The sequence below is a fragment of the Brassica napus genome, chromosome C9 (genome assembly GCF_020379485.1).
Source record: "Brassica napus cultivar Da-Ae chromosome C9, Da-Ae, whole genome shotgun sequence".
NCBI classification, from domain to species: domain Eukaryota; kingdom Viridiplantae; phylum Streptophyta; class Magnoliopsida; order Brassicales; family Brassicaceae; genus Brassica; species Brassica napus.
This window is the reverse complement of record NC_063452.1, coordinates 49,230,662-49,244,217: the sequence shown is the minus strand read 5'-3', so window position 1 is coordinate 49,244,217 and position 13,556 is coordinate 49,230,662. Positions and strand designations below refer to the sequence as shown.

General features: G+C 41.1%; 4 protein-coding genes across 4 annotated transcripts; 2 read left to right on the top strand and 2 right to left on the bottom strand.

Annotated features, from left to right (window-relative positions):
- Positions 1-895: 895 nt before the first annotated feature.
- On the top strand, positions 896-1,734 carry LOC125593006 (temperature-induced lipocalin-1-like). The gene is made up of 2 exons (XM_048768845.1): positions 896-1,333; positions 1,412-1,734. Exons 1-2 carry the CDS (start codon positions 962-964, stop codon positions 1,595-1,597), a joined length of 558 nt encoding a protein of 185 aa, XP_048624802.1. The 5' UTR covers positions 896-961; the 3' UTR covers positions 1,598-1,734.
- Positions 1,735-1,786: 52 nt separating this feature from the next.
- LOC106426080 (VAMP-like protein YKT61) lies at positions 1,787-3,791 on the bottom strand. Its single transcript, XM_013866794.3, has 6 exons — positions 3,318-3,791; positions 3,026-3,123; positions 2,848-2,952; positions 2,576-2,641; positions 2,298-2,384; positions 1,787-2,050 (listed from the first exon to the last, which is right to left on the bottom strand). The coding sequence occupies exons 1-6, from the start codon at positions 3,508-3,510 to the stop codon at positions 2,000-2,002; spliced, it is 600 nt and encodes a 199-aa protein (XP_013722248.1). The 5' UTR covers positions 3,511-3,791; the 3' UTR covers positions 1,787-1,999.
- Positions 3,792-3,966: 175 nt separating this feature from the next.
- LOC106426013 (glycerophosphodiester phosphodiesterase GDPDL7-like) lies at positions 3,967-8,528 on the top strand. The gene is made up of 9 exons (XM_048768844.1): positions 3,967-4,093; positions 4,200-4,332; positions 5,169-5,465; positions 5,550-5,659; positions 5,749-6,247; positions 6,327-6,647; positions 6,719-6,861; positions 6,957-7,440; positions 7,556-8,528. Exons 2-9 carry the CDS (start codon positions 4,221-4,223, stop codon positions 7,855-7,857), a joined length of 2,268 nt encoding a protein of 755 aa, XP_048624801.1. The 5' UTR covers positions 3,967-4,093; positions 4,200-4,220; the 3' UTR covers positions 7,858-8,528.
- LOC106426044 (FIP1[V]-like protein) lies at positions 8,172-13,298 on the bottom strand. Its single transcript, XM_013866759.3, has 8 exons — positions 12,551-13,298; positions 11,939-12,168; positions 11,669-11,795; positions 11,521-11,589; positions 11,249-11,389; positions 10,984-11,085; positions 9,281-10,882; positions 8,172-9,080 (listed from the first exon to the last, which is right to left on the bottom strand). Exons 1-8 carry the CDS (start codon positions 13,235-13,237, stop codon positions 8,544-8,546), a joined length of 3,495 nt encoding a protein of 1,164 aa, XP_013722213.2. The 5' UTR covers positions 13,238-13,298; the 3' UTR covers positions 8,172-8,543.
- Positions 13,299-13,556: the final 258 nt, after the last annotated feature.

Genomic DNA, 13,556 nt, shown 5'->3' with positions numbered 1-13,556 from the left:
TAACCAAACTATACTTCAAATTATAAGTCTAATCTAATTTGTATTTTTAATAGTTTTAATTTTCCATCCTATGTCAAAAAAAAAGTAAAAATCTGATATTCTCAAAGTTAGAATAATTTTAAAATCGAAAATATATAAATTTTATTTACTGAAGTTGGTAAAAAAAAATATCTAAATGTATCGGCCAAACATATAGATGATATATAAACAAAAAAAATTGTATACATAAAAAACAATTTAATCATATATAAATTTTAAATTTGTCATATGTTTAATATTTTAATAATATAATAATTCAATCTGCAGTATAAAAGTTTTTGCGGCTTATTTGAAAATTTGGGCCTAATTAATTTCGTTGCATTGACGGCCCATTTAATTATTTATAAATCGAGATAATAAATTTCCCATTTGTTTATCTACAATAAAAATTCAATTTATTTAGTCAAATGGTTTAATTTCCTTCTTATTTCTGTCCAAAAATAATTAAAAAGTTTTCATTTAAGAGATCTTTTACTCTTAAATCTTAAAAACTGACACATTAACGTTTTATAATTTTTTTGGTAAGTGTTGAATTCGATTGAATGCACTATCAGGGAAACAAAACATTTTACATAACTAGAAATCTACATTTCGATATAAAGATTTTTGGTAGAACCTAGAAAAGGTAAAAGAAACTCAAATCAAAGTGTGAATGCATAGCCCATTGTATTTGTATTCTACTCCGACAGAACAAAAAGAAAAGAAAATGCGTTTCCTTAGCTCTAACTCCAACGCATAGACGCTACTAGAAGCATTTACCTCACACGCTTCCCACGTGTCAGCCTCTCCTCCCACGAAAATCTCCTTCGTTATTTTTTTCTTTTCCTATTTTCCTATAAAAATAAAACAGAGTCCCTCTTTCTTATCCTACCAAACCTCAAAAACAACAAAATATCTAAGAAACCGTAAGCTAGAAGAAAAGATGACGTCGACGGAGATGAAAGCTGTGAAAGGGCTCGACTTGGAGAGATACATGGGCCGTTGGTACGAGATTGCTTCTTTCCCTTCCAGGTTTCAACCCAAGGACGGTGTCGACACTCGCGCCACGTACACCCTTAACCCCGACGGCACGGTGCACGTCTTGAACGAGACGTGGAACGGAGGCAAGAGAGGTTTCATCCAAGGCTCAGCTTACAAAGCTGATCCAAAGAGCGATGAGGCCAAGCTTAAAGTCAAGTTCTTTGTCCCTCCTTTCCTTCCCGTTATTCCCGTCACGGGGGATTACTGGGTGTTGTACATTGATCCTGAGTACCAGCATGCCGTCATCGGACAGCCTTCGAGGAGTTATCTTTGGGTATGTCTTTTTGCCTTTTTTTTCTTTTCTTTTTGTGATGAATTATGAAAGAAGCTGAGGTTTGATTATGTGGCGTAGATACTGAGCAGGACGGCGCATATGGAGGAAGAGACGTACAAGCAGCTGGTGGAGAAGGCGGTGGAGGAAGGGTACGATGTCAGCAAGCTTCACAAGACTCCTCAGAGCGACACACCACCTGAGTCCAACACTGCCCCTGACGACACCAAGGGTGTCTGGTGGCTCAAGTCTATCTTCGGGAAGTAGATACACATGGACGCAAAAGGAGACTTGTTTCATCTCTTTTTGCTACCTTTGTTTGTGTAATATGCGACCCCTTTTTAGTAATCATCGTTCTGCTTTTGTCTACTTTCAAAATCTTATAACATCTGTTTTGACATAAAGTACCAACAAGTTGATGCAAGAATGTGATCATGCTATCAACGTAAAGAAACATAAACAAAAGCAATCATATAATCTGGCAAAGACAATTGAAACTGTATTTGGATAACACGCCACACGACATGAGTCTTATATGGAATTTCAAGAGTGCATGCAAACGAGAGAACGGAATCAAATATATATTATATAAAATGGAAAACAGTCTCGCCCCACAGCAAAAGTTTGGTTGACTATATATACCCAAAGACATCCATCCAGAGTCGCAGCTCACAGAATAGTGCAGCATGAATTCGTTTTCTTTGCTTGCTTGTAGAACATCTGTTTCATTCAAAAAAGATTCTCATGTCAGAAACATCCTCGTACGTTCTCTATTCATCTACCCCAACAATAACGTGTAACAGCTTCTAGCCTTGTAGCATATGATAGTTCCCCTCAATTTATCTACAGCATTTTCAAGTTCGCTCATATCATATGCCCTTTCTACCGTGTTAACCAACTATGCTCAGAGACCCAGACAGTGGAGAAGATGGCAATATATAGTATGGGATAGTTAGAAGGTTGGTACCTGCGATGCCATGCTCAAATCAGAGCTCTTCTCCACTAGGCTGTCCAGCTTCTCACCGCGGGCTAGAACGCTATCAATGGTCTTATGCTGCAATACAGAACATATATTCAGTTTTTTAGGGAGACGAAAAAACATATCTTTGTATCAGAGCAAGACTCTCTTGTGTTGAAGTCACAGAAGAACCATAAATCATTTACAGAACATCACATATTATCTGGGGACAACATTTATGCAGATCAATATCTACCAAAACGTAGGAAAAGAGGAGTGGCACTTACGAGGATAATCTTGGTCTCATCCAACTCCCTCTGGATTTTCAACAGCTTATCAGCCTCTGCCGGGTCCTGATGATAACACAAATACAGGGTAAATAATATAAACACTTTAGACCAAATCACCCAAACACAATCCACAAGAACTTGGTCATAAAACAAAAGTAGTTCATGAGGAAACAGTAAGTTGGATTCTTTATTATATCATAGAGTTTTTAACAAGTTCCACATGAGAGAAGAGAATACAATGGAAAAAGAAAAAAGAAAAAAGAATAAACCTGGAATTTGGTAAGAGCTTCGGCTAAGTAAGGCCAGGGCTGAGAGGAGTCTTCTTTAGCAGACCTCCATGCCTCACCAAAACTCTTCTGGTACTCATCTATGACCTGACAAAAACACACAAGTTTAATGTCAAGCAAAACGGTATCTTCTCCTCCTCACTGAATAATAAAATGAGACCTGATTGAGAAGAGAAAAGGCACTTCGAACAGGATAATGATCGTCCATGAATCCCACCGCGCAAAGGCCATTCCTATTGTAAGCGTGAACCTTGTACTCTATTCATCAACAACAAAACAAAGATACCAAACCCCCTAATTAATTACCCCCAAAACCGAGGAGAATCTGAGATCTATCTAGAATTTGGAAGAGGTGAGAAAGCAAATAGCAAATCCTAATCATCAAAGTTGTGAAATCGAAAAGCCGATTCGAGGGAATAGATCCCAAGAGATCTAGAGGCAGAAGAAGGAACCTTCGTGCTGGACGGACTGGCGCTGAGAAGGAGGGGTTCGGCTAGCGACAGTGCGGCCCACGAAGACGACGAACTCCTTGACGCTAGATCGCTGGAAATAGCCAAAGTGAGAGACGTCAGAAGCATTTGCGAGGATCACGGGATCCGAGGTTTCGGGGGCGGCCTTGAGAACAAGCAAGGCGGTGATCTTCATTGCTCCGGTGGATCAAAGTTTGCGTGACGAGGAAGCGAGGAGTAGGAGACGGAGGTGGAGGAGATGCGTTTTGGAACCTGTAAAAGCAAAAGTCCGGTGGTATAAAAGAAACAAAACCAAAACTTAAAAGAGGTGTCGTCGGAACCAGACGCAATTTTCATTTATATCTACCACCCAGAATCATATTCTATAAGATAATAAACCCAACTTTTATAACATAAATGTATATGAAAATTAATATCGTAGTATAGTCCAAAGTCTAAAAACATTTAATTTTTGGAAAATTGAGGTGTTACATTAATTTATGAAAAAATATGTACGAAATAAGTAAAAAATAGGGGAAAAAATAATAAAAGCGGTTAAGAAGGGAATGGAGGAGAAAAAGAGATAAAAATAGAAAGGGAAATAAATAGGCATAATAAATGGGATATGGGCAAGTAACTTTTTTTTTACCCCCATTAAATTAACCCCTATTCTTTCACCATCTCTTCCTCTCTTCTTTTCCTTTCTCAAAACCAACATAATAACGAGAGGAAACACAAGCAGAAGAAGGGATCTATTTTAATGTTCTTTTTTTTTCACTGTAAGACATCTTCTTTCTAAAATGTATGATATATATATTGTGCGTTGTATATGTGATCTGACTTTGCTTTTTGTTCTCAACTGGGGTACGTACATACAACATGCAGGATCAATCTATATAAATAAAGATGCTGAGGTTTCTAATTCTTTTCTCCCTTTTCATACACTCTTGTGTTGCGGCTCCCAAGGCTCCTGCTGCTGCCGCGGCTCTTCCTACCAAAAAATGGCTCACCCTTAACGGTATGTTTCCTTTTATGTAAAAGTAAAACATGCATGTTCTTTTTGTTTTGTTCCTTGATTGTATATTCTGTGAAACTGCCCATATTATTACATTAATAACATGTGTTGTTTGTTTTTTTCTTGGTCAAGACCTAATGTTTGTCTGTAAGGATCCATTAGCTTCTAATCTACATTTCTAAAGCGCGAGATTATTTTTATACTAATTTTGTCATAAATGATAATATTATAAATCTGTGTTATTAATATTATGGTAAACATGAAATTGTATATAAAATAGTACTTAATTTAAACATATTAACCTGTTTTATAAAAAAATTTAAGGTGAATTTAATTATTTGGTTTAATATTAGATTATATTTATATATATTAATAAAAATGTTATAATTTCAATATTAACAAAATGAGATTATTTCAATTTCTAATTTTGTTTTAGTTTTTTGGGAATTGAGTTTAATATTTATAAAATATAAAGTAAAACAATTTTTATAAGACTGTGTACATTAAAAATAAATATATTTGGTGGTTAAAAATAATATATATTTATAATTAAATTAAAAGTAAATACAAAAAATATGGAAACAGTATTCTTGTTTGATTAAATGTTGAATTAATAATTAATCATTGATTTACAAAGATATCCCTGATATATTCAGTACTGGTAAAAAATATTAAAGTTTTGCCATATTATTTTACAAAAATAAAATTTTAAAGATAGTCTAACTAAAAATATCACACATGAAAAAATTTAGATGATTCTGTTTGAGCAAGAGAACTATCTTTTCTTTGTTTGTCTTTTTTTTTTTTTGTGAACACTCTTTTCTTTGTTCGTCTTTCAGGTCAAGAACCTGGGGTTGTGGCCAGAGGCGGCATCTCGGGTCTTTTCCCGGAGTCATGCGCCCTTGCAAATGACTTGGCTATTAGCAGCAGCTCGCCTGGCCTCACAATCTTGTGCAACCTTCAGATGACAAACGACGGTGCTGGCATTTGCTTGCCTGATATCAGGCTTGACAATGCAACCACCATCCCCACCCTCTTCCCCAAAGGCCAGAAGACCTACAAGGTCAATGGTCAGGACCTTAAAGGCTGGTTTGCCCTTGACTACTCTGCTGACACCATCTTCTCCAATGTCTCTTGTATGTCATTGTCATCTTTTTGCTCCCCTTTCATGCTTCCCACCATCACCACCGCCTTTTCATATTTTGCGTCTTGTTGAGCAGTGGTCCAGAACATCTACTCTCGGCCCAGCATTTTCGACGGCCAGATGCCTATTTCCGCCGTGGAAGACGTCCTAGGAATCAAGCCTCCCAAGTTCTGGTTGAGCGTTCAGGTTTCTCTTCTTACTCTCTTTGAAACAATATAAGTAACCAACCTCTGGAGGGTTCACTAAAAAAAAATACAAACAACGCAAATGTGCAGAACGACGCATTCTACATGGAACACAAGCTAAGCCCAGCCGAGTACCTGAGAAGCCTGGGATTCCGTGGCATTACTTTCATCTCATCTCCGGAGATCGGTTTCTTGAAGAGCATCGGGAGAGATGCAGTCATGTCCAAGACAAAACTCATATTCGAGTTCAAAGACCCTGAAGCAATGGAACCCACCACCAACAAAAAGTACAGCGAGATTCTGCAGAACCTAGCAGCCATCAAGGCATTTGCTTCAGGCGTTCTTGTCCCCAAAGGCTACATTTGGCCCATTGACTCGGCCAAGTACCTTAAGCCGGCCACCACCCTTGTGGCTGATGCCCACAAGGCCGGTTTAGAGGTCTATGCCTCTGGTTTTGCTAATGATATGCCCGCCAGCTTTAACTACAGCTATGATCCCTCTGCTGAGTATCTCCAGTTTGTGGACAATGGCCAGTTCTCTGTTGATGGCTTCATCACCGATTTCCCGCCAACAGCATCACAAGCCATCAGTGAGTTCACTTGTTATCCACTCAAAAACTTGATTACTATGAGAAGCTCATACCCCTTGCGTGTATGTATTCTTTGCAGCTTGCTTTTCTCACCAAAAAGGAAACCTCCCCAAAGCAGGCCATGCGTTGGTCATAACTCACAATGGAGCAAGTGGAGACTATCCAGGCTGCACTGACCTGGCTTATCAAAAAGCGGTGGAAGATGGAGCAGATGTGATCGACTGTTCTGTTCAGATGTCCAAAGATGGAATAGCTTTCTGCCATGATTCTGCAGACCTCACGGCAAGCACCACCGCCATGGCCACGTTCATGTCCCGAGCCACCAGCGTTCCTGAAATCCAGCCTACCAACGGCGTTTTCTCTTATGATCTCACTTGGGCTGAGATCCAGTCTCTGAAGCGTAAGAAACTGGTTTCTTTTCTAAAGATTTCTGAAACTAAATAACTGACAGTGGGATGTCTCTGCCTACAGCTCAAATCCAGAGCCCTTTCATAACTAAGGTGGGAATCACGAGAAACCCAGCAAACAAGAATGCCGGGAAGTTCGTAACTCTTGATGACTTCCTTAAGTTCAGCAAAGAAAAGGCAGTCACTGGAGTTCTTGTCAACATCCAGGCATATGCCTCTTTTTTCATTACAACTCTTTAATGCTCCTTTAACTTACTCAAAGCATCACCACTAACGCCTTGTTTTTTTTTTTTTTTTGATAGAATGCTGCTTATTTAGCCTCAAAGAAAGGCTTAGGAATCGTAGACGCAGTCAAGTCCGCTCTGACCAAATCCACACTCGACAAGCAAACAACCCAAAGGGTATTGATTCAGTCAGATGACAGTTCAGTTCTGGCCGGTTTTGAGGCTGTCCCTCCCTACACTAGAGTCTTGAGCATCGACAAGGAAATAGGAGATGCTCCCAAGGCATCCGTTGACGAAATCAAGAAGCATGCAGATGCTGTCAATATCTTGAGAAGTTCTCTCGTCACCATCTCCGGAAGCTTTGCCGCAGGGAAGACCAACGTAGTGGAGGAAATGCACAAGGGGAATATCTCTGTTTATGTCTCGGTGCTAAGGAACGAGTATATCTCCATAGCGTTCGACTACTTCTCTGATCCTACTGTAGAGTTTGCCACATTCATTGCAGGGAATGGTGTTGATGGAGTCATCACGGAGTTCCCTGCCACCGCCACCAGATACTTAAGTAAATTCTAAACCTCTACAAGATTCATGAAAGAACCAATATATACACATAACAAAGATAATGTTGATCATTTAACAACACAAAAGCTGATGCTTAACATTTGATGCAAATGCAGGGAGTCCATGCTCAGATTTAGACAAAGAGCAGCCCTATGCCATCTTACCTGCAGAGGCTGGCTCTCTAATCTCCGTGGCAAACAAGGAAGCACAGCCACCAGCTAGTGCCCCAAGCCCACCTCTTGACGCCAAAGACGTGATTGATCCTCCTCTGCCTCCTGTTGCAAACATGGCCGCCAACAATGCAACTGGAGCTACGCCAAATGCCCCTGGTCATTCTGGCTCTATTGCCACCACTGCTAATCTGTGCCTTTCCTTGCTGGCAATACTGGCTATGGGATTCCTCTTTGCCACTGAATAAAAATTTAATCACACCATATAACTTCATACGTTGTAACATGCCCGCCCTCAGCATTTTCGAAACTTGAGCTATTTACGTTTTATTCATTTTAAACAATATATGCCGCAAAACAGTGATTTATTACTATAGATCAAAGCTCTAAAGAAACTTTGTTTGTTTGTAATAGGAAAGTTTTGATTTCGTAAGAGATTTTGAAACGTGATAATAAGCTCGTATTCTATTTACGAGCCTTTCTCCATCAAGCAGTCTCTACTTTCATAGTTGTTGCTGTCTCCTCATAATAAACCTGGAAAAAGGAAAATACAAATGTCAAGTGTTCAAAAGGTTGTTTACAAAAAACAGTAACAAAATTACTACAGTAAAATACAATGCCTCGAGTACTTTATAAATATCCTCGCTCTCTCTTGAGGCGCTTAGTATGTGAACAAAACTAAAAGACCAAATAATCTTTGACAAAAGTTTACATCAACTACTACAAAAGAGTATTCTCTCAAAGTAAAATCCTTATGCGTATTATTCTTACACAACATAGCTCACTCCCACACACTCTTCCTAAGCTCTTCTAATTAATCTTCATGGAACTTGATCCTCCACGGCAACAACTGCTCCGTGGGATGCGAGAATCTCATGCCATCCGTTTAAGTATAAGAAGCTACCCCTCGATCCAGCCAAAGAGAGCCAGGCTCTCAGCTACTTGTCCACCGTCTTTTCCTTGCTGGCCGCTCTGCTTTCACCTCTGAATCCACAGGGCCTTCAATTTTTGCAGAGGGCAGCGTCTCAGACTCCATTTTCTTTACGACTGTGGTATCTTTCTCCGTGGGCATTGGAAGTTTGAACCGTTCACTACGTTTCTTGAGTTTCTCAACCGTGTCCAAGTGCCGATCTCCTGGAGGTCCCTTCTCGCTTCTATCTTTGGTCTCTGCAAGGTCATGGCTACTTTTCTCTTCAGTTAAATCCCGATTCTTGTCATGGACAGGTTCGAGAACTCGGCCGTTAGTGCCTTTTTCCTTCTCTTGAAGTTTTGAAGAAGTGGACGATGCCGTGACAGTGACAACATCATCTCTCTCTTTGTGGCTTGCCCAACGCTCCATTTTCGTACGTCCTCTCTTTGAATCTTGCAGCTCATCACCAGATGAAGCATCCTCCTTGTGTCTTTTGGTGGCGTTAGTCTGCTGTGGGATCTCACTCCTGTGATTTCTTGCTTCGTTTTTACCTTTTGAGCCCTGGAAGGCATGAAAGAAGCATCAATACTGACCCGTTGAGGCATATTAAAAGTGACCAAACCCATGAGATATATTATTAGGTGAGGTTAATCACAGGAACAAAATACTTTGTAAAGTCTAATGCATTCACGATAACCATGTTACGTTAAGTTTACAAAACTTGGATGAGAGTAATAAGTTGATAGGCTGATAGAGCATACCGTTACTTCTGAACTGCCATTTTCTTCTCCTTGCTTGCTCCTCACTGAATCGGCACCCTCTCGTTGTTCTTTAATCTTTCGTCTGGAATCTTTATGTTTTCTGTCTTGCAACTGCTGGCCGTCCAAAGAATTAATAACATTGTCACTTTTAGCACTTGTTCTCTCCTGCCTTGGCATTTTCTCATTGTTAGCAGTCTCATCTGTGCGTGCAGAGAAGTCTCTGTGTCCTCTATGATGAGAACTTTCTTCACCATGATATTCCCTTCTCTTCGTCTGTTTACTATGCCTTGTTGAATCTTTTGTGAGATGCTCTTTCTCAGAAGTTTTATAATCATCCTTCATCATCGATGATGATCGGTCTTCTGAGCCTCTATGACCCCTTGTAGTAGGTACCTGCCTCTCTCTTCCTCGTGCTGATAAGCCATCCTCCTGAGTTAATTTCAATTTATCCATACCCTCGCGCTCTCTCAACCTGTCATTTCCATCTCTCTGCATATAGAAATCGTCTCTGTGCCTGAGAGAACTGTGGTCATCAAAATCATCTCTGCTTTTATGTTGGACATCTCTCTTTTGATGGTCCAACCTATCACCCCGTTCTCGTTTCAGGCGGCTGGTTGATGATTCTCTTTGACCATATGAGATTTCGTTCTTTTCAGAGCGGTTTCTTCTTAAGTATTCTTCATCCTTCCTCCTCTTCCCGATGTGATCATCCAGTTCATAACTATTTCTTAAACCACCATCGTCCAAATGCTTTCTCGATGGAACATGATGATCATCTTTGTTGCGTATGTCACTCTCTCTCATTTTACCCCTCTGCTTAGAGCCCAGATCCTCTTCACGATCCCTTTTTCTAAACCCTTCATCCCCACCTCTTCTACTGAATGGGTCATCCTCTTTCCTGCGCCAGAACCCCCCATCAACATCTCGCTCTTTCCTTCTATCATAATCGTCGCCCCTTGCAATTGAGTAATCAACGTCCGTATGAGGATTTGAGTACTCCCTACCACCTTTGCTCGCCGCTCGAGTTCTTTCCATTTCTTTCCCTCTGTCTTGATTCTTTCTGCTCTGATACGGTGCACTGTTATCGTGATGTTTCTTACTGCTAGCTGGTCGAGTAGAATGCTTATTTTGAATAACTTCCTGTTCTGCACTATCCTTCAATTGCTGATGATCTCTGTGACTTTCAGATCTTGCTTTGCTGTTTCCACTACTTCTCTCCGTCTTTGATTCCCCTCCATCATCTTCTTGAACTGCAGAACTCGTTTTACGCTCCTCTTCCATCTCAGCATCTTTGCCGGCTACGCCTCCCATATCTTCACGATCAACACTTGATGACATTGTGCCTCTGTCCCCAACAGGAGACGACGAACGAAAACTCTGGCCACTACCAGTGCTTCTAGAGATCTCATCGTCTTGCTTTCTGAGAAGCCTTTTACGTGGTTCATCCTGGGTAGGACTTCGTTCAGCAGATTCCCCATCTGGTCTCCTGCTGTTAACGTACCCAGTCTCAACTGGAACATTTTCTATAGGAAGGCTACTAACAGCTGGTTCTGTGTCATTTTCACCCGAAGGCGCATCCTCGTGTGAATCCTGACATACAATCTGGCAACAAAATCGATTTCAATTAGTAGCAGACATTATAGCATGCAACTATGCCTCACCAGTAAAAACCAAAATAAAGAGAGATTTGAGACATGTTCAACCTCAATGATAGCATCTAGATCACGCATTCGAGGAGCACGTGTATCAACGGATGGCTGACGCTCACCAGAACCAGTCTCCACAGGTATCGGTCTTCCAGGGGGCTGAAATAACCAAAAAAAAAAAAAAAATCATCCAATACTCTCAAGTTTTAGATACTAACAAGAAAAATGTATAGCCACGACGTTCCAGCTTTGATATACAATATAGAAAACCACAAATAGACGATGCTACTTTAAATGAGAACAAAGGCAGTAGGAAACATACCAGTGCAGGTCGAACATGAGCTGGCACTTTAGCTGAATCACCTTGAGCAGTTTCTACCTTCACTAAATCTGAAGAACCAACAGGAACACCCTGCGCCCCTGTTGCTGCAGCTAGCTCTGGGGGAAGATCTGGATCATAACCCTATCATTAAACAAGAGACTGATTAGGAATCAAATGTCACCCATTTTGTATGTGATGTTGACAAAATATTGCCAGCCTGCGAAGAATAATCCGCTCTTAAATGCCATACTATAAGCCAAGATCCAGTATACCTGATCTGTTCGACCACTTTCATAAACACGTATTCTGCTTTGCATCGTAGTCTCTATACGGCGTTGGTCCTGTATGGAATTCAACGAAGTTCGTCTTAGTACTCTTCATTCGCTGAAATAAAAGATATGATTCACAGTTATTAATTACCAGCTGTCTGCAATAGTCTATCCAGGTCTCCTCGTTCAGTCCAAAGTTGAAGTAGTCTGTGATATCAACTCCTTGATATCTCCATGGCTTTTCCTCGAAAGTCTCTATGTCCACCTCAAATATCGTCCTAAAAAGGCGCAAGGGTAGACATCAATTAAAAGAAACGCAAATCGATACAAATAGAATCTTGTTGCTTAAAATTTGTCAGACGAAAATTAAGTAGTGGCATGATCCTCCACTACCACAGTTCCGAACAGAAAAAAAATTTACTTGTGAGAAGGAAGAGTGAAGTCAAGTCCCCTCCCTGCTGTATTACTACCCCAAGCCTGGTGGTAGCCTTTCTGTGCAACAGAAGGATTCCTCATTCCCATCGGACGCCAATCTCCTCTGCCACGACCAGCCACAGGACCTAGGTTGACGGGTGGACGAACTTGACCTGAGGAAGTCCCAGCATTAGATGCAGCACCTCCAAGCGTGGGAGCTGCCCCCGGTCTTACATACTGCAAGAGAAATATAATTAATTGTCAAGTCCATCAATACCAAGCCTTATTGTTTTCTCTCAGCGTTAATCCAAATGAAAATATGAAATCTTTGATTGGATGTTGGCTTCATAATGTTAGTTAGGGTCCCAAGAGATGTTCTTCTTCTCTCATTTAATTGCTAAAGGTTAGATTTTAGGATTGCGATATACAAAGAGAGGAAATTGATATAACGTTCTTTATCTTCCTTTCACATTTATTATATACTCTGCATTTGCATTCAGCTTTAGGTACAAGTACAAAGGTATAGTATAATTTACGAAAAATAAAATGTTTTCCCGACAAGAACACAGACCACAAAGTAATCTAACCAGTGACAACATATTGTTGTCTTGACACTGACCTTAAACTGAGAATGAAACGGATGATACCCATGACTGCTATACCCAGCTTTAGGCGGCCCAACAGCACCTCCTGGCCCACTCCCCTTGAGAGCTTCTCCTCCTCCCTCTTTGCCTTCTCCTTCGACTCCTTGAAGACCATCTTCTCCCCAGAGCTGATCCTCCATAGGTTGGTTCTGATCCGTGTCGGTTACAATCACAAGCGGCTCTTCATCATCGTCGTCATCGTTGTCTCCCATCCTCGATCTTCTGTTGTCGCCTCCCATCATGACGTTGTTGTCGTTCAACACTATCTGTAGATCGTCTTCACTGTCGCTATCCCAATCATCTCCTCCACCTCCGTCGCCAGCCTCCTCAATTGTCGTCGCGACGCCTCGATCTAGGGCCAAACCGGGAATCAAAGGCGCGGAATCGGCGTCGGGCTCTTCGATGTCGAAGGTCATGTCCTTATCGTCGCCGCCGCCAGAATCGCGATTCGCGTCGCGAGGGAGAGCGGGCGGTAATTTGGAGGCGGCGGTGGTGTCGGAAACCCTAGAGACGGGAGGTGGATTAGGTTCTTCTGGCTCATCTTGATCTTGGGATCGGAGGTTGAGGTCGATTGAACGGAGAGGAGGAGGCGGGGGAGGAAGAACGGCGGGGGGTTGGAACACGTCGGAGTAGAGATCTCCGAACTCATCGTCTTCGTCCATTGGAGGCTGATTCGAGTGAAGCACGAGAAAGAAGAGAGAGACGGTGGTGAAGCTATAAAGGGCTTCTAAAGCAGAAGAGATGTCTCGGCCCACCTCTAGGGCCTTATTTATAGCCCACAACCAAAACAAATTAGGATTAATAAATTAAAATTCCAATAAATAGTAATATTCATGAGCAAATCTAAAAAGTTAAAAAACAGTTTAGATTATTTTCCCGGAAAAGCTATGACTACATTCAATTAATTCTACGTGTATTGGTGCAGGTGATCTTGGCCGCATTTGCGTTTTTATTCTCGGAGCTAGTTCGGTACAATCAACC